The 20,275-nt window shown below is 41.6% G+C and overlaps 2 protein-coding genes across 8 annotated transcripts in view; both read left to right on the forward strand.

The window, feature by feature from the left end:
* Positions 1 to 10,677, forward strand: part of dock9b (dedicator of cytokinesis 9b) — a 50,243-nt gene extending 39,566 nt beyond the window's left edge. For 2 of the 7 annotated variants that reach the window (XM_053866770.1, XM_053866888.1), the window contains exons 40-52: positions 526 to 708; positions 783 to 896; positions 962 to 1,177; positions 1,250 to 1,307; positions 2,111 to 2,217; positions 2,723 to 2,845; positions 3,525 to 3,638; positions 4,154 to 4,300; positions 5,516 to 5,726; positions 6,213 to 6,403; positions 6,475 to 6,575; positions 7,775 to 7,913; positions 8,463 to 10,671. In XM_053866770.1, the coding sequence (XP_053722745.1) occupies positions 526 to 708; positions 783 to 896; positions 962 to 1,177; positions 1,250 to 1,307; positions 2,111 to 2,217; positions 2,723 to 2,845; positions 3,525 to 3,638; positions 4,154 to 4,300; positions 5,516 to 5,726; positions 6,213 to 6,403; positions 6,475 to 6,575; positions 7,775 to 7,913; positions 8,463 to 8,579 (1,821 nt within the window). In that variant the 3' untranslated portion in view covers positions 8,580 to 10,671. The other 5 variants (XR_008414619.1, XM_053866898.1, XM_053866688.1 and 2 more) reach the window with 5 other exon arrangements.
* A 312-nt stretch (positions 10,678 to 10,989) lies between these two features.
* slc15a1b (solute carrier family 15 member 1b) lies at positions 10,990 to 19,799 on the forward strand. Its single transcript, XM_053867051.1, has 23 exons — positions 10,990 to 11,053; positions 11,119 to 11,150; positions 11,261 to 11,345; positions 12,681 to 12,822; positions 12,894 to 13,013; positions 13,356 to 13,455; positions 13,836 to 13,926; positions 13,996 to 14,079; positions 14,459 to 14,541; positions 14,615 to 14,701; positions 14,768 to 14,857; positions 14,950 to 14,994; positions 15,158 to 15,190; positions 15,265 to 15,353; positions 15,437 to 15,518; positions 15,593 to 15,709; positions 16,283 to 16,420; positions 16,486 to 16,532; positions 16,821 to 16,928; positions 17,005 to 17,119; positions 17,195 to 17,332; positions 17,477 to 17,584; positions 18,648 to 19,799. The coding sequence occupies exons 1-23, from the start codon at positions 11,047 to 11,049 to the stop codon at positions 18,888 to 18,890; spliced, it is 2,184 nt and encodes a 727-aa protein (XP_053723026.1). The 5' UTR covers positions 10,990 to 11,046; the 3' UTR covers positions 18,891 to 19,799.
* The last annotated feature ends 476 nt before the right edge of the window (positions 19,800 to 20,275 follow it).

The following is a 20,275-nucleotide window of genomic DNA, read 5'->3' on the forward strand; positions in this document are numbered from 1 at the left end:
AGCACAGCAGATTGTGACCTGATTCATTGTCATTATTTACATGCCATGTGTCCGAAAGTTTGCTGAAAGGTTGGGTAAAATCACTTTTCCTGGACCTTATTAAGTATAGTCCCCTTCACACCCAGGACTCAAAAATGTAACATTTTAGTCACTTGTGGAGCCCAATACTGTTCAAAATGATTGGATAATGATGTGTCTATTAAACTCACTTGCCATTTTTCCTATTTGTTCTCAGTGAGTAAAAATGAAGCATCATCTGATGCTGGGTATCTCGGGCTTGGTTTTGGGGGCGGGCTGATCTTCGATTTCAAAACTTCTGTTTGCTAAAACCATTTTTCAAGCTTACCTTTAACTAAACTGTGATTTGTATAACCCTCAAACATGCAAAACAAATCTGTTTGGAGAATGAAATGTGATATTTTTTCTCCTAAATTCTGTTTGATATAGTCAAATATAGTTTCCAATGATAATACTTTTCTATTATAATGCATATTTAATGAACCTTTCTCTCTCTGTTTCCTCCAGTTTCCCTGCACGTTCTTTGACGGCCGTGCTGACATGTGTGCCTCTCTGTGCTACGAAATCCTCAAATGTTGCAACTCCAAGCTGAGTTCGATCCGCGGCGACGCCGCCCATCTTCTCTACTTCCTTATGAAGAGCAACTTTGACTACACTGGTCGAAAGTCTTTCGTGAGAACACACCTGCAGGTATTCTTTGCTTTCCAGTTTGTTTGTTTGTTAACGTTGTTCATAGGTGTCTCCTTCATTCTTGCGTGACTCAGGTGGTCATTGCAGTGAGTCAGCTCATAGCTGATGTGATTGGTATCGGGGGAACACGCTTCCAGCAGTCGCTGTCCATCATCAACAACTGTGCCAACAGTGATAAGAACATCAAGGTGATTTCTCCTCTGGCACTAATCTCACTGGGCTCAATATTTGATGATTATTTCTGTCCTTCCAGCACACAGTGTTCTCATCAGATGTGAAGGACTTGACCAAGCGCATCCGAACGGTGCTGATGGCCACAGAGCAGATGAAGGAGCATGAGAATGACCCGGAGATGTTGGTGGACCTCCAGTATAGTTTGGCAAAGTCCTACACCAGCACGCCGGAGCTTCGGAAGACCTGGTTGGACAGCATGGCGCGCATCCACAACAAGAACGGGGACCTGTCCGAGGTGCTCTTTCATATCTGTGTACTTTCATGAAAACTCCCTTCACTTTGTTGGTCTTCTGTGCGCCCCCTGCAGGCAGCCATGTGCTATGTGCATGTTGCAGCGCTGGTCTCCGAGTACCTGTGGAGGAAAGGTGAGTCTGGGTGAAATGTATCAGCGGGTCGTGAACGGTGGTGCGTGTTTGCATTTATGACCTAAATTGCAAAATATTCTGTTACATAATGCAAAAGGCAGTAGTTGTTTTTTTTTCCTCTGTCTTCATCTTTTAATCATTCACTCCACCTCAGAGGAGAGAGATGAAGTCGCACAGTTCAGGGCTTCTTCAGAAGGAGATCAGATTGTTTTGCCGATCAGCACTTTCATGGGAGCACTTAGCTTGTTGAACAAACTGGAGTTTACGTCTTCGTGGCTGACGTAACTCAACGGTTTTAATGCACCCTATGTTAAAGGAAACCATAAAACCATTGGTCACCGACACCCAAGTGACCATAGAGTATGATGTGCCATCTGAGAGGAAATGTCCAAGGGTCGCTCCGTTCCTTCCTGTAAACCGCCCTCCACCACTAAATCAGCAAGATAACATCTCTCTTAAAAGGCAGCAGCACCGGATATTCAGCTTACAATCTGACAAGGATCGGTTATGTAACAAGGCAGTGGAGGGTTCACAAACAGGTCCAAGTGTTTATCAATTGTTTGTTCCCTTCTTCTTTTACAATGCACTTTCACACCATTCATGGTTTAATGTTTACTGTGCTGGAGCTTTCAATCACCAAAAGAATATATTAGTCCATTAACATTTACCATTATAGCTCTCCATATCGCTGTATGAGCCATGACCTGCACACGTTTGATCCTCCACTAGAGTGAATAGGTACATGGCTGAGCATTTACTGTAACATTACTTTTATTGTTTTTTTGTCCTCTATTTTCATTCAGGAATGTTCAGACAAGGCTGCTCGGCTTTTCGTGTCATAACTCCGAACATTGATGAAGAGGCGGCCATGATGGAAGATGTGGGGATGCAGGACGTTCACTTTAATGAGGTCACTTCACTTATGGTTGAATTCTTATCTCTTGGACTTAAATGCTGCTGGAAGATTGTGGCCTTTGGCCTTACATGTGGCCATAATAAATAAGCCATGACTGTCAGTGCCATGGTTGCTCATGGACACTCCAGAAGGGCGAAGGTTGTTCTCACAAGTGTATTTGGAAGAGTACACAGGACTTAAAATCTAGAGGTGACAGAGCCTTTTCTGACAGGGTCCTCCACTCTGGAACAGCCTTCCAGAGGAGACCCCAAACACAACAGGCACCGCCGCCTTTAAATTTCTGCCAAAAACTCACCACTATAGGCTCACATTTATGTTATTAGCCTCCTAACTTTTCCTCAGTTCTGGCTCACTGAGGGTATAGTGGTCCACCGTCGTGGTCAAGCTAGTGCAACCACTTTGTGCACAGTGTTATAAAACAACTGACTTTAGGTGTTTGTATCGCGGCTGGAAACAGCACTCGGGGGTTTTATCAGCGACAGATCTGTTTTGGGTTCAGGAGGTGCTGATGGAGCTGCTGGAGGAGTGCGCCGATGGCCTGTGGAAGGCAGAGCGTTACGAGCTGATCGCTGACGTCTATCGGCTGATCATTCCGATCTATGAGCAGCGGCGGGATTTTGAGGTATTTAAAAAGTGAGGTGGATCGCAGGAAGTGTATTGAAAATGAAGGCACCATCCACAAACAGAGAGCGTGTTACCGAGTGACAATATGAAGTTAAAAATAAGAAAATTAAACAACTGTATTGTAATCTGTCAGTGACTTCCATTGTTTAAATGTTCCAACTGAAGTTGAACATAAGAATGAAGCTCTTTAAAGAAGCCTTTTACAACAACCAGGAGTATTAATTTGCTTAGTTTACATTCCAGTTCTGTGATAGCTGTAACAATTAAGAACGATTGTTCGGATTAATGTATTCATCACATCATGTATCCTTGTTATTTTACTTATTTTACTTACTTATCTTATCTGGATGGCAGGTACCAACTACGACGTGTACACGCTGTAAAAATGATGATTATTATTATTATTATGATTAATGACGGTCGATGAGGTTTCATGAAACAGTGTCCTGATTTGCAGAGGCCACCAGGTGGCGCTGTCTGCTGTAAAATGTTCGGACTTAAGCAACTAATTCAATGAAACCATGATTTCTAAACCAAGAGCGCCATCTAGTGGCCTCTGAAATTTAGGACACCGTTTCAACCCTGCAACACTGTATCATGATGCCTCATCCACCCATCACTACTGAGGGTACAGAGTTGTTTGATTGAAGTGTTTGATTCTTCCTGATGCCCTTCAGAAACTGACACACCTGTACGACACGCTGCATCGAGCGTACACTAAAGTGATGGAGGTGATGCACTCCGGAAAGCGGCTGCTGGGCACTTTCTTTCGAGTGGCGTTTTTTGGACAGGTAGGTTGACCAGATGTAGTGAGCATGGATCCTGCTACAAGATAAACAAGAGCATGAACATATTTAACAACCTGGAGTTCAACACCTACATTCTTTTAAAATGTGTTTTTCTCTCCTCTTTTCTTTGACATCCAAGGCTGCGGTAAGTGTGTGCAGGTCATTGTTGTGTGTTGGTGTGCAGTCTTTAGTGTAGTTTATCTGTAAATGTTGGTGTTGTTTGTTGTCACAAATGTGTATGTAAACAAACACAAATAATGTGTTACAACATCAGTTTTCATTCAAGTTTTTTGACAGTTGCTGATGTATTAAAAGGTGTCAATCACAAAATGTTTTTTATTATATTACTGGATCTATATATTTAATTTCAAAAGGTCTTTCAATGATTTTTATCTTGGAACTAGGCTGTTGTACACTGTAAACTCTACATAAGTTAATATTGCAGTCCTGCTTGTCAAAGGACTTCATAGCTTGGTAAATAAAGTCTGACCTCATGACTGACCCCTGCCCATCTACAGGGTTTTTTTGAAGACGAAGATGGAAAGGAATATATCTATAAGGAGCCAAAGTTTACCCCACTGTCTGAGATCTCCCAGCGTCTCCTGAAGCTTTATTCTGACAAGTTCGGCCAGGAAAATGTCAAGATCATCCAGGACTCTGGCAGGGTGAGAAAACAGTTTCAAATTTGGTATCAGAGCTTGTGCTTGCTAACATCCATCCTCCTCAGTGAAATCCTCAGCCAAAGTGGCAGTTTCCTGTCAGCTCTGGAATCACAAGTTGCATCCTCATCTAGGCTCACTTTTTATATTATATATATAATATAATATAATATTAGGGCTGAACGATATATTGTTATTGTATCTATATATGAGACATATAACATTCATGATATTAACATCACAAAAACTACGATATCAAATCTTTTCCGGCTCATCATGCAATGTTCAGCTGAGGCATCTACAAACGTCACTGCCCTACAATGTGCAGCTACCACCTGGTTGTCATTGGCTGGAGCACTTCACAGGAGCGCGCTGACACGTGCGCAAACAAACGATAAAAGACTGTTGTCCCCTTCCAAAATCAGTGAAGAACGCCTTTGTCGCACATATGCCTGCTACTTCACGGACACGTGAGGTGAGACCTTCATTACGGCAAATGTGCATGCGAGTCATGTACTGAAATACAGACAAGACAGCGGACTGTGCAGTGGCAGTTCTGAGAGAAAAACTACATTTTAAAGAAATGAATTCAGTCTGTAGTATTTGGTTTGTCGACATCATCGCTACTTGTCAACTGATCTTGGACGTCCTGTATTGTCTCGATATCGAAATATCTGGCAATCGATATCGAGATGTGAAATTTTTCCCAGTTCAGCCTTATTTAATATAATTAATATTATATAACATTATATTTATTGTCTTTCTAAATTGTAGCTAACCTGTTTAGTACAAGCTTAGTACAAAACCCCTAGTCGTCGGCTGCATTACTGTAACCACTTGTAATATCAATATCAGATATTGTAGGTCTATACACGTCACCTGTTGCTACATGCATTTTTTATTTTTATTTTTTAAACCGTAAACATACATGTGCATGCCATACATGAGGGAGCACTTGTTTTGTGTTTAAATGGCACCAAGCATTATGGAGTTATTTTACACAGAGGGCTGTAAACTGATGCTGGGAGCCAAAACACAACAACAACAAACATTTTCGGCACTGTACCAACCTTGGAAGTGATACTGCATTTGGACCTGTGCAGTTCACATTGAACCAGATTGTCATCTAAGAAAAATGAAAAATTATTCCTTGTTAATACATGGATTATTTTCATTTTATTGCAAGGAGTTATTTCTGTGTTCAACTGCCTCCACCCTCAGGTGAACCCAAAGGATCTGGACTCGAAGTACGCCTACATCCAGGTGACGCACGTCACGCCGTACCTGGACGACAAAGAGCTGGAGGACCGGAAGACGGACTTTGAGAAGAGCCACAACATCCGGCGTTTTGTCTTTGAGACACCGTTCACCGTGTCAGGCAAAAAACAGGGAGGCGTGGAAGAGCAGTGCAAAAGGCGTACCATTCTGACGAGTAGGTGTCAAAATGATCAGATTTCAATCCCGACAGCGAGGCTGGAGGGACAAACGTGATCGATAGCTTGTGAGCTGTAAACCAGCTTATCATTCAAGCCTTATCACAGCAGAGGTGTTCAGCAGCACAAAATGACCTTCTGTCTGTCAGTTCCACTCATGTTAGCATCTGCCACCTGCTCTGCTGATAAGGCTCTTCATCCCAAAGTTCAGCTGTCGTCCCCTCCTATTTTTTATCACGTTGAGTGGTGTGGAATTATTTAATTGCGTTGATCATTAACATTGGTGGGTTTAATGTACACAGCGCTGGGAGATTGTTGCATCATCCCCATCTCCAGACGTGACCAGCGCACCAACTCTAACTTCATATGCGTTTGAAGTTATGTGGAGTTCAAGAAGTTCCATAAACTTGTACTCTGGAGTGTAGTGAGGAAATGTGCCGATAAATATTTAAATAGTGGCCTACGCCCTTGTGTATTCCTCACAGCCACCCACTGTTTCCCATATGTGAAGAAGCGCATCGCAGTGATGTACCAGCACCAGACGGACCTCAGCCCCATTGAGGTGGCCATAGATGAGATGAGCGCTAAGGTGGCCGAGCTGCGACTGCTGTGCTCGGCCTCTGAGGTGGATATGATCCGCCTCCAGCTGAAGCTGCAGGGCAGCATCAGTGTTCAGGTACACGTCACAACCACGCCACTTCCAGAAAAACATCTTCCTGTGGCTCATATTGATGCCTAAATCTGCAGGTAAACGCTGGCCCTCTCGCTTACGCCAGAGCATTCTTAGATGACAGCAGTGCCAAGAAGTATCCTGACAACAAGGTCAAGCAGCTAAAAGAAGTCTTCAGGTAAAGTCAAAGGTGTGAGTTGTGGACTGGCAAGTCTCATGAGATACTTTGGAAGAATGGTGAAATTGAATTGGATCGTATTGTTTAAAAAGAAGCTCAATATTTTACTACAATATCATCGGTTCTTAACCTGGTTGAAAGATGTGTTTCCTCATGGTCGAGAAAATCACATGCATTGAGAAGGTCCACAGAAACTATTTGGTCTGGTGTTGCCTGGCTAAACACGTCAGAGCTTCTTTGTTTATTGTAGCAACCTATTTTAGCAATGGGCTTGGAGTAGAGGACTTATTTTTTTGCTTTTTAAAGTATCTTAATTTTTGTGTGTTATAGGGCAGCCACGATTAGTTGACATCAATAACGTTGACAATAAGATTTTGACGACGTCAAAATCTGCGCGTCGATGTGTCATGTTGCTGTTGGTGTAAAAACACATGGGCGGCAGGATGGGCCTCGAGAACTGGTTTTTATTGAGAAGCAATGCAAAATTATCACATTCTCTGGGATCATTAAGATATGTTAATTTCTGTTCCTTCAATTGGTTCCTGACTGAGGTCTGACTCTGAGGATGAGCAAACCCCTTCGACTCCGTGGTAGAATGATGAAAGAGCGTTCCGTGTTTGGTCTGTGACGCCACACACCCTCGAGCTAACAGCCAGAACTGAACTAGGGAGCGACACTGAACACATCGTTTTAGATTATTATTCAAATAAGACCTTTTGATGTGGATGTTGATCAGATATTTCATATGAGATACATATATAAATATTGATGATTAAAATTCTTCTCAAAGACCAGTAAAGACCTCAGTTTTAAAGAACTGGATCTCTCTGTCAATTGTTTTGTGCTTCATGCTTCACTGGGTTGATACATGTTCCTGGATTATGTGTCATTGTCATAACATACTTGTTTAATAGTCTATGGTGTCCGAGTATCACAGCGGGATGATTTAAGCAACTTTAGGTTAAACAGAAATTCAAAATAGGTCCAAACAAAGGTAATCACAATTAGTCGACTCATTGAAAAAATACTGGATTAGTCGCCAACGAAAGTAATTGTTAGTTGCAGGGTGTTATGTAATGTTTTTTTATTTTTGTTATTATTTATTCCTTGTTTATTTCGCACGCATGCATTATGTTAAATCATCCACAGCTGTGTTTTCGCCTTTCATGGCAACGAAGTGTTTGTGTGTCTGACTTCAGGCAGTTTGTGGACGCCTGTGGTCAGGGTCTAGGTGTGAATGAGCGGCTGATCAAGGAGGACCAGCAGGAGTATCACGATGAGATGAAGGCCAACTACAAGGATCTGACCCGGGAACTGTCCAGCATCATGCATGAGCAGGTACACGGTTGCTAAGACGAGAGCCATAACAGACGGCCTTGTTGATGCTGGGATCTTTTCTTGCTGCCTCAGTACAATCTATCTAACTAAAGAAAAAGGCATTTGCCCCGGGGCAAAGTTTGCCTCTTATCTGCTTGAGTAAACTGTCTAATTTACAGCCGATTTCCACTGAACTAACACTGTATGTCTCATCATATATTAATCATGTCTCTTATCTCCCCTGTCTTTGTGCTCACCTGCCAGATCGGATGGTAAGGTGTTTTCTGTGGCATGCTGCTCTCCTGTTTTATCGTTGTACAGGACGAACGCAAAACGTCAAGAAACATGTCCAAACCTCTCAATCCTTCACGCATAATTGTCTATGATCTGACAAAAATCTAACAAAATTGATATTAATAACAGTTTTAGGCTGCAAAATACATGTATGTTTGTTGAGAAATGCGATTTGTTTTGCGTACTCTGTAACCTCTGCATGCCCAAGAGAAATACTTCTGTCATCAACAGGTGTCTTCCAGAGATACTGAGAATAATGGTGTGATGTTTCTTTAGATCAACCCGGCGGAGGACAGCAACAGGAGCACGCTGTCGGACTCACTGGGCATCTTCAATGCTATCAGTGGAACACCGTCGAGTGCCAGTCCTCGCAGCTCCACCAGCATCATCTAATGGTTCTGGGATCAGTGCTAACCACGACTGAGTGGACCATTCAAGGAGGACACTGAAGTGGAGTCAGTCCGGATCATTGTGTTTTCGTCCTGACTGGGGTCCAGATTATTACCATCTGTTGGAAATCATTTTTTATGAGCATGGAAAACATGGACTGCAGGGAGTTGGGTCTGGTTGATGCTGACCTGCATCCAAAATATGAAACATCAGGTGGAACTAGTGCCTGGATGAGGGTTAGTTCCAGTACCCTTTTACAGAAAAATGATTATAAATATGCATTAATAATAACAGGGTGCTCATGAAATGTCATTCCTTGTTTTACTGTACCATTCTTGATCACCCGTGAAGAAGTCAAATGCATCATGGTAACATCCGTCTAACAACTACGGCAACACAAGTAGCAACTCTTTTTTATGCTAGAAAGCTCTAAAAAATAATGACATTTTTGAACTTTCAGAGGCTGTTTCATTTCTCTCATCAAATCATATGGGATTCTACTGCAATGCGTTTTGAGTTTGAGACATTCTGAACTGCTGTTCCACAGAAGAGTTAGTATGATCCAAGGAAAGGCCCGAAAAGTGTCCACCTTAAGAGGGTTGTCATTGAATCCCTGCACAATAAGGTCTACAATGTTCTTTGAGATAAATGTCTTAGACTATTGATTAGAATTCCAAAGATTATGAGGACAATTCTATGGAAATCCATCCCAGCCAGGTGAAAAAGAAGAGTTTGAACTGAGAGACTCCTCCGGTGCTGATGTCCCTCTTATCAATTCATGGAGCCTTTGTGGTGTGGAATAGTGAATATATGTTTATCTCTGTCACATCCAAAAACACACTCTTCATCTTTCAAAACAATAGTGAGCAGTGGTTCAAATGTGGTACCATAAAGTCTATACTGTACTGTAAGTGGCACTGGCTCCATTGATCCCATGATCCTTTGCAGCTTACAAGAATGTGAACGGCTCGCTTGAGGGATAACTTATTTTTAAACTAAATTACTTTAAAACCTATGAACATGGTTCTTTTACGCTTGTTAAGGTGGCGTTTCATCTTGCCAACAAACGCTGTCTGTCACTCTGACAACATTGACTACCAGACTAAGTCCCCTTTAAATATTTGAGGGCATTCATGTTAGATTGTAGCAGTTGCCTCTAAACGCTTGTGCGGCACCTTCCTCAGTTTCGCCCTCTTCTTCCATCCATCTCTTCGTTCCTGTGGGACTATATAAGATGAGCAGAATAGACAGGATGTTTTTGTGTGCATTCAAGTGCCACTACAATTGATGTTATCAGTCTTGAACTTCGAACTTTTATGTAGCCTTGCGTGTTGTGGTTCCCGCCTGATATTTTTCTTTCACTATGACATTCAATTCATTCGCCATATTGACTGATCCCTGTGATGATCCCTGATCCCAGGTTCCACATGTTATTCTTTTCATCCTCCAAGGCAGTGCAGGCCTTTCAAAATAAAGCATGGACTTTCTTCGAGTAATCCAATCATATTAGAGCTATTTTTCTTGTGCAATATTTTCTATTATATTCTGAAGGCTACCTTTGTCTGCACAGAGCGACGGAGTGTGATCAGCAGGTTTTCTTACTCACTGCATCATGTACAGATTATAGTGTTTTTTTATCTGAAACTTTTTACTTACGCGCTAATGTAAATACGTTAAGACTTAATAAAGACTGTAAAACTTATCAGCAGACTTGAAGTTTTCTGTGAGCTCATGCATGTGACTAGTGGCTTCAACTGAACCCTTTCATTTGAGGAGGTAAATCAGGTCATACCACCATCTGTCACAGTCAGACCCTCCCACGGAGCTCAGCCACTGTCATATATGCATCTATCACTGTGATTGTTTTGTTGTTATGTACCATACATATTTGTCTGTCTCCATTAACTCATTTTCAATTCAAGACTTTCAATTCATTCAATTCATAAATGTATGTTGGAGGCATGGAAACTTCAGAATGGTAAGAAACATCTTAGTTGTCTGCTCCACTCAAATTGGTCAGTCTTAAGTGTATTTCAAACAATGAATTTAGTCGTTTTTTCAACCATTATAATTGAAGAATGCCCACGTGAGTTCATCCTTTCTTCCATCTGAAAACTGAGTAGCAAAATGTCCGCAAGAGAAATTCACCGACACTGTTAAGGAAGGCACTGAATCGCGCAACACAAGGCTGCGCGTGTGGTGAGCACCTCCCTACTGGAACACACAGTCGGTGCATCTTTATCACCGCGCAGCTTCCACTGCCAAGTTAGTTACTGACTGACAGACGCACATGCACACGGTCAGGTATCACTGGATGATGTTTGACCCCCAGTCCAGCATCAGTGGGTGTTGACGGAGATAGGATGTTATTTAAGAGTCTGCACCAAGCTTCTGTCCAGTATTTTGTGGAATCTCAAACTGGTTCACTCTCGGGCGTTTTTGTTGGATTCTCTCAGACAAGGATTTCACCATGGGGGGTGAGTCACAATTTGGTCTTTTTTTTGAGGATTTGGTTCTCAATTCTTGTCCTCATGTTTGGCAGAAAACGATGAGAAGAAGAAGAAGTCAAAGAGCGTAAGTGAATGTCTTCAGACTTAAAATGTTATATTCAATTCAAGTGATGCATGTCGAAGTCTAACACACCATCATGGTAATGTTAGACGTTTTGTTTTCCTTCCCAATAGGCAACAGTTTGTGGCTTCCCGATAAGCATTTTTTTCATTGTGGTCAATGAGTTCTGTGAACGATTCTCCTACTATGGCATGCGAGGTGAGAATCCCCCTTGATATGAGACACATTCTATACCCGCTGGGGTTATGATTTGGGATGGTTATGAAGGAGTGATGATTTATTACTTGATACATTTCATCTTTAAATGCATTAAATAAATAGAAAATCATGCCAGTCGATTCAGTTTATCACCATTTTCATTTGGCATAAACTCATGGAATACAATACTACTTAATGCTAATGCACGGATTAAAAGTATTCATTCAAAATTATAAAATACATTTCAAATAATGTGTGTAGTACTTAGAAAATACTGTTTTATATAAATAATGTTTTGATTAAAATGTGCTTTCGTTTGGATTATTTCACTCGTCTATATCTAATAGTAGAAACATTTATTTTCATATAAAAAAAACACTGTTTTTCAAACTTATGAATCATATTTTTTGTTTAATTTATCCACCTCAATGACGTATATATTTTTTTTTTCTTCTTTTATTATTCACTCAAGACAGTTTGTTCACTGAAAGCACAGTAACAGTTTGCTAAATAGCCGGCGGCTGTTTCTGAGAATATGTGAACTAAAAAGTAAATGATCAACCCTGTCATGGAGTGAACAGCACATTACTATACGCAAATGCGCCTGCGCTGAGCGTGTCAGGGGTTTCATGGTCTGTTCCACCGAAATATGATGCAGGTTCCACTGGTTATGTATGGTTTTATGAAGTCTCGTGAAGTCTTCTGATAAACCACCTCGACAAGACACACGAGCGTGTGATTCAATGATTCAATAAACACACAAGAAGCTAGTCTAAACTTTACAAATAACACTGAAGATAAACATTAATTGACCAATAACTATGTAACTGAATAACTACGTGACAATAACTGGAGCCTTATTTTGGACCGCTCACTCTCACCAGAAGTCATGTAAACGCTGGCCACAACTTCAGAATCCTGTGAATATAAAAGGCTGTTTCAGCTCATCAAATGTACGAAATACAAAATTATACAAATGAAACTCGTGACAGTTAAGATGAAGACACTACAATTGGTTGTTGTGTGGTTAAATTGGGTCAGTGAGGTCGTTCATTGTGTATTTTTGATGAATGCAAAGCAAACGTGGAAAAGTGAGGTTTTTTAGGAATTTTTAAGCGAAAATGTCATCTAATTCTGCAACATGCTATTTATGAGTTTATTAGTCTTTAGATGAAACAATAATTACATAATTCATTTTAACCACATAATTATATAACACATTTGTGTATCCATAGAGTAGAATGGAATTCTTAAATAGCGCTGAGTTTGTCGACATCCTACAGTTGTACGTGTAAACGTGTGATGACTTCATTTCATTTTTGTCTTTTCCTCCAGCTGTGCTTGTCCTGTACTTCAAGTACTTCCTTAAATGGGATGATGATCTTGCCACTACCATCTACCACACCTTCGTGGCTCTCTGCTACCTGACGCCCATCCTGGGCGCCATCATTGCTGACTCATGGCTCGGCAAGTTCAAGTACGTAACATGAGCCGTGTCTATTTTGTTTTGACGCTCGCGTAAATAAAATGTCTTCTCCCTTTGTGTAGAACCATCGTTTACCTTTCCATCGTCTACGCGCTGGGTCAGGTCATCGTGGCGGTCAGCGCCATCCATGACATCACAGACGGCAACCGGGATGGTTCCCCGGACGACCTGACGCTTCATGTGTAAGTTCAGCGCGACAAATCGGACCCCTTCAATCGGAATCAGAATCAGCTTTATTGCCATGAACAGCAAGGATCCCACCAACTAGGAAAGAGCTTTCGTATATCATGCAATAAGAAGAAGAAGAAGAAATGAATATGAACAATAATAATAGGAGTAACTAATAAGTAAATGAACAGTCAATGACCAGGGTGAGAAGGGTTGGCTCTGATCTCTCTGGGTTCGGCTCTGGGTCCTGGAGACATACAGGTCATGAAGAGATGGCGGTCTGCAACCCATCACCTTCTCAGCAGAATGTACAATGCGCTGCAGTAACACATGCTCACACTGGGTGCCTTTCTCAGGGCTCTGTCCATGGTTGGTCTGGTCCTCATTGCGCTGGGAACTGGAGGCATTAAACCCTGTGTGGCTGCGTTTGGTGGGGACCAGTTTGAAGATCATCAGGTAAGCCTGAGTACAAAGAGTTCTGGGTCCATGACGCTAGTCACCTAGTCCACTGGTGTGTCGGTGGAGAGGTAAACCCATGAGAACATGAACAGAGAAGGCATCACGTGAGCCGTTGTTCCGCGTGACAAAAGCACCACTTGAACTCCACATGCTCTCTGACCCCCGCTGTCACATGTGTGCACACAACTATCTGCAATTCCAGAGACATGCAGCTATCAGGGTTTCTTCGTCAACACTTTTCAGTTGTTAATTAACAACCCATCTCATGTGCGTGCGAATGAGCTGTTTTTATTGCCCTCCAAGGTCTCTGGTCGAGATAAGGGCGCTGCATTAATAACCCTTGGATTTCATAATGATGTGTTTTATCTGTTCACCAGGAGAAACAGAGGAGCACCTTCTTCTCCATCTTCTACCTGTCCATCAATGCCGGCAGCCTGCTGTCCACGGTCATCACCCCCATCCTCCGAGGTGCTGAGGTGGACTCACCAACATAGGGAGTAGAAACCATGTTGAAGATGCGTGTGCTCGTGTGTGCAGCGCAGGAGTGTGGCATTCACACCAAGCAGAGCTGCTACCCGCTGGCGTTTGGAGTTCCTGCCGCTCTGATGGTCGTGGCTCTGAGTGAGTTCACGCTCTTCACCTGCCACTTCTACCCCACAACTTTGTTCCAGTGTTTGGTCCGTGCAGATTTTTTTTTTTTTTTCACAAGTATAGTGTATTGATCACATAGCGACACCAAGTGCTGTATCTTGGCATTGCAGCTGATTTTTTTCTCACTTATTTACAACAACTGTAAATCTAAATCCTTTTTCCATTGGGTTTGTATTGATTTTTCCCAGTGTAGCTTTATATACTGTTATATTATATTTCATTTTCCACATCAAATATTTTGTCCATTTAAAAAACAGATGGTTGCACACAATATATTTTTCTGTAAGAATGTTGGAAACGGATGTAAGGCAAGAATGTCCTGCTCCTCATGTGTGCTTGTGCTTGGCAGTTGTGTTCATCGTCGGCAGTCCCATGTACACTAAAAATGCACCGCAAGGAAACATCATGGTGAAGGTCTGCAAGTGCATTGGAGTAAGTGTTTTTGAATCGACCTTGATGGGAAACCGTTTTGCCTTTTTAGCTGATGGAATATTCTGCTTTTCAGTTTGCTCTCAAGAACCGCTTCAGACATCGTTCCTCCCGGTACCCCAGCAGGGAGCACTGGATGGACTGGGCGGAGGAGAAATATGACGTACGTCTGCCGAGCGCGTGCTGAGGCCAACTTGTTGTCTAACACTCTTGACCTGCTTCGCTGCAGAAACTTCTAATCGCTCAAGTGAAGATGGTGCTGAAGGTTCTCTTCCTCTACATCCCTCTGCCGATGTTCTGGGCGCTGTTCGACCAGCAGGTCAGTCAAGTGACTCTGGAGCCATGGCAGCAATCTGACTTGCATTATAAGAACTACATATAGAGTAAATGAAAACTGTGTCTCTTACTCAGGGGTCAAGATGGACGCTCCAGGCGACCACCATGAATGGAGACTTTGTAAGTGATTCCTGATGTTTTTTTTTTTTTTTCTTTTAGCATTTTTTCACCTCAGGATTTTTAAGGGGTGAAATTGCCTTTTTTTATTGTAAGGTTTTCTTTTCTTCAGTAGCTTGTGATCATGTTGTTTTGTGAATCATTTTGTGTGCGTTTCCATCGGCAGGGAGCTCTGATCATCCAGCCTGACCAGATGCAGGTAAGACCGTCTCGTTTTGCCATGTTTTGTGCTTTTGGTTGATTTAAAAAAAAGAGTTTCATTCTCACCTCCAGACCGTCAACCCTATTTTGATCCTGATTATGGTGCCGATCATGGACAGTCTGATCTACCCTCTCATTGCGAAATGCAAAGTGAACTTTACGTGAGTTACTGTCAGTGTTTGGAGAGTTTTCTGAGGGAGTCATATCCGGGAAGCCCGATAAGTAACCCCCGCCTCTGTCCCAGTCCGCTGCGGAGGATGACAGTCGGCATGTTCCTCGCTGCTCTGGCTTTCATCGCGGCGGCTCTGGTTCAGATTGAAATTGACGTGAGTGACATTTCAGTTGACATTAGAGCTCACTAATGTCTAACATACAAATATTAACTTCTATCTTCTATCAGAAAACGCTTCCGGTCTTCCCAAAAGGCACGGAAAGTCAGGCCAAGTTCATCAACGCGCTTGACCGGCCCCTGGAGATCATTGCTGGAGATAACAAGTTCACTCTGGGTGCTTTCGAGGTAAGCGTTTTTTTTATGTGTACTTTAATATAAGACGCAATAAACGTGAATTTAGACCGTCTTCATCTTGTCTCATTAATGTATCATCAATTGCCACTTCAGACTGTGATAACTGACGTTGGGTTTCCAGGATGTTCATGAATGACATGCACTTAAAAAGAGGTCAGCAGTGAACAGCCTGGACATGGAAACAGATTGTTAAATAAATATTAATTTGATGTTTGTTTTGTTCAGTTCAGAAGACATGCTCTGTAATTTGTTGCCCTTTATACAGACAATGTTGAGAAACATATTTAAACTGAACAAGAAAATTTAGTTGTGTCAGTATTTCTTGTAAACAACAAAGAAAAAATATATATTTTGTAATTGTTTGTGTCTGTATTATGCAGCCACACCTTATGAAACACAAGTTTTTCCCACCATTTCTCATGCTCAATATTTGAGATTGTCTCAAACTCTAGGGGCCTCCTGCCACTGTAGGTGATTTGGACAGAACTTCAGATGCTCCTCTTGTAGCCTGTGAAGTGGAGATGAGGGTTCTGCTGCGCTCAAACCTGATGTTCTCTGTTCCAGGCCAGCGAGGATTACAAGACCTTTGACGGAGGGTTCGCTCTGGGCTTTGGCGGTGCTAATTTCCCAGTCAGTTTGGATAAAGCAACACGGAATACTTTGGTTTTGGTTCAGGATGAAGGAGCTCTCCAGTATATTGAGGTGAGAAAAACAGCACTGCTTGTTCATTGCCGTCAAAAACCCACACTAATACGTTTCCTCTGCAGTTTAAAGACTTACAAAGCAAACCTGAGGAGGGAGACAACGCCATCAGGTGAGGAAAATCACTTCCTGGTGTTGAAGAGGTGTCATGAAACAGTGTCCTGATTTTCAGGGGCCACCAGATGGCACTGTCTGCTGTAAAATGTTGGGACTTGAACAACTTATTCAAATAAACCTCACATCCTTTCTAAACCAAGTGTGCCATCTAGTGGCCTCTGAAAATTATGACACTGTTTCATGATGCCTCATCTACCCATCACTATTCTATATCTAAGGTTATGTTTCCGCTCTCCCAGTACCAGGCAAAATCTTGTTTTCATTTGCAAATGTGCTTCCTCAGAGTTTTCAACGGTCTGAGCTACGACGTGGATGTGGTCGTCTCGGATTCATTCTTCAACTATACCACACCAAACAACATGTCACAATATATCTTGGTGCCTCAGGGAAAGTAAGACATTCACTCCTTTCGATTCTCGTGGAAAAAAAAAAGTTTGACGCGTAACATATCGCCGATCTATTTTTAGCCCAAAATTCAAGATCACAAACGACAAGGGACAAGAGTGTATCTACCCGATGTCTTTGGGCTTTGGCAGCTCGTACACTCTGGTCATCCCGTCGACGTTCAACTTCACAAACGATGCAAGTCAATTTTCAGCTTTAGGTTTTTTTTTTCATGATGAACTTTGCATCTAATTTTACCCTTTTTCCCTCCAGTGTGCTGAAGGTATCGTGGCGGTGGAGGACATGAGTCCGAACAGCTTCCACATGGCTTGGCAGATCCCTCAGTACTTCCTCATGACTTGTGGAGAGGTGGTCTTCTCCGTGACTGGACTGGAGTTTTCATACTCGCAGGTGCAGCAACCAACTCCTTCTTCCGTTGCAGAGCAAACACACCTCACCTCCCATGTTTTAACCACGGCTCTTGCAGGTTTCTGCCTGCACTGGTCTCTAGCATCACCCATTTTAAGCCGATGCAACTGTGTGCTCTCTCTGCAGGCGCCCAGCAACATGAAGTCAGTGCTGCAGGCTGGTTGGCTGCTGACTGTTGCCGTCGGCAACATCATTGTCCTGATTGTAGCAGAGGCAGCGACGCTTCCAGAGCAGGTGGGTTTAAGAGAAAACTATTCACCAAGTTAGACCCTGAAAATCCATCAGCCGTTAGGCTGCCGCTTCAGTGATTATGATCCACGGTCCTTGCATGTGTCACGTCTCGCTACATTATGAAACTGTTGCTCAGATTTTTCTGTTCAGCTGTTTACTTCCAAGGAGTGGCCTCTCATAGCTGACGTGCTCGACTAAATCACATTTTCTTCTTTAGTTGGTTCTCATTTCATTGGTGCTTTCATCCATTTCATTTTCACTTTGCTTATTTTCTTCAAGTAAGAAAATATAAATAATAAATAATAAATAATTATTTGCCTGCATTTAAGATATATTTATTTCTAAATAATTTTCAAATTTATTTTTACCTTTCCTCATTTTTATATTAATATAAATTATATATAATTATAATTGAATTTTATATTTTATATATATGTATAAAATGTGACGTTCTGGGTTTATGTTTATGCTGTTCCTTTAAGAGTCCATTGGTGACAAGTGAGTGAGGGCGGAGCAGCTGTTTTTTTGTTTTTACACATACATACATGTATATATATATATATATATATATATATATATATATATATATATATATATATATATATATATATATATATATATATATATATATATATATATATATATATATATATTTATATGTATATATATATATATATATATATATATAATGTACATTTAAAACACCTTTTATAGTTTAAAAGGTGTTTTAAATGTACATTATTTATTTTTTATTTATACCCATTTCATGATGAAAAAGCTGTCATATGAAAAATATATATTAATGGATGATTGAAAAGTAGTATTTTGTATGTATTTTTTTTAAATGTAAATCGAACCGAAGTTATGGAATCTAATGTGGTAGTAGGAGAGCAGACTACATTTCCACATCTGTTTTAAAAAAATACAAAAAAAACCAAAACAGTTAAAATGGTTTTGACTGAGATCCTTGTGTCAGCGTCACTGAAGCTTCAAACCTGCTGCTGCAGTCTTCCATTGACTGTATTGGACAGCTCATGTGGTCAACATCTTTCCTTCTGTTCTCTAGTGGACCGAGTACATCCTGTTCGCCAGCCTGCTGATCCTGGTCTGCTTCATCTTCGCCATCATGTCCTACTTCTACACCTACATCGACCCGACCAAGATCGAAGCCCAGTTTGCTGATATGGAGCCGGAGGACAAGAGGAAGCGTTTTGAAATGGTGAGGAACGGCTCGGAGCGTGACAGCGGACGCAGGAAGAGCTCCACTCCAGGTTACGACGGAAGGGTCATTTCTCAGACCCACATGTGAGCCACCCAGGACTCTCCTCTCGTCACGCTGCACGGTTCTGTGGCTCCTGTCGTGGTGTTGAGCTGAAGGACGACCGTTTCTGGTGCAGTGGGACGAACTCACGGACAGGACCACGGTGATGAATCCCGGGTCATCGATTTGTCTTTTGTATTCTTGCAAACTATTTCTAAGAGTGTGTTTTGCAGTGTGTCGCAACTCGGTGTTTGTTTCGTGAGAAAGCAGCGACACCACTTTAAATTAGTCTTCAGATACTCACAACCGACCGCTTGACTGATTCTTAGAAAATAACTAGTGATGGGCTGATGAGGCTTCATGAAACAGTCTCTCTATTTTCAGAGGCCACCAGGTGGTGCACTTGGTCTTTAAATGAAGGACAGTGTTTCATGAAGCCTCATAAGCCCATCACTAGAAATAACTCATTCAGCATTCATCACTCAACAACTCTCTTTATATGTGAAACATTTTCCTTTTTGAAGGTTTCTTCACAAAGCTATTTCATTTGTCTTGTGAATTCAACTGTTTTGTGCTGAATCTTTCATTGTCTTTGCTTTAGTTCGGGTTTCAGTGTTGAGTGCCGAGTGCACACGAGCGACAGCCGAAGTCACCAGTGAGGCTAATAAAATGCCAGCGTGCAGGTAGAAAACCAAGTGGAGACTGATGTGTAGGAGACTGAGATCACGGGCTTGTTCACGACAGAGAAGTCATTTGGTGTTGCTTCTGCTGGTGCTCCTTGATTTTGAGAGATATTGTATGCTAATAATCCCACAATGGGAAATTGTTATTGTTCTTCTTCTTTTGTTCTATTATTGTTCTGTTATTAGATTGTTCATGTACTGTACACGTGGCTGACTCATCTTTGGCAATGTTTCTCCAGCTGTGGCCCAATTCAAGTCAGTAAATTGTAAAATAAAGTCCTCTGTAATTACTTTGGTTCTTGTCAACTATGTGAAAATGTGAATGCCCATTTGATGGAGGAGGAGTCGGTAAGATCTTTTAATGTCTTGAAAACATTTGTATAAGAATTTCAATGTTATAAGAATTTCAAGTCCATTCAGAGTAGTGGAAACCCTGGCCATTGTGTAGAGAAAAACATCCCTGAACCAAAGCAAACAGATGCTTTTGTTTTCTTTTGTTTAGGGATTCCTCCATGTTTGTTGTTGTTGTTATCATCCTAGCTGCCACGTGTCTTGTGCATCAGTGTGATCAGTGGACCAGGAACTCCTGCACTGACAGAGGTTCCCTGTTGTCTGGAGAGCAAACTGTTAATAAACTATAAATTAAATAAAATGGAAACAATTAAATGCGATTAAAATATTTTAACGCGTTTATTACGATTAATTAATTAACCGTGATTACCTCGTTAATGTCCCACCACTAATTTTTAT

This window comes from Synchiropus splendidus, chromosome 1, assembly GCF_027744825.2.
Source record: "Synchiropus splendidus isolate RoL2022-P1 chromosome 1, RoL_Sspl_1.0, whole genome shotgun sequence".
Taxonomy (NCBI): Eukaryota; Metazoa; Chordata; class Actinopteri; order Syngnathiformes; family Callionymidae; genus Synchiropus; species Synchiropus splendidus.

Excerpts from the sequence above, each read along its gene's own strand:
- slc15a1b (XM_053867051.1), top strand. Across the intron at positions 15,519-15,592 it reads TGGTTCAGATTGAAATTGAC|AAAACGCTTCCGGTCTTCCC; the intron begins GTGAGTGACATT and ends ATCTTCTATCAG. Across the intron at positions 16,929-17,004 it reads ATCTTGGTGCCTCAGGGAAA|CCCAAAATTCAAGATCACAA; the intron begins GTAAGACATTCA and ends ATCTATTTTTAG.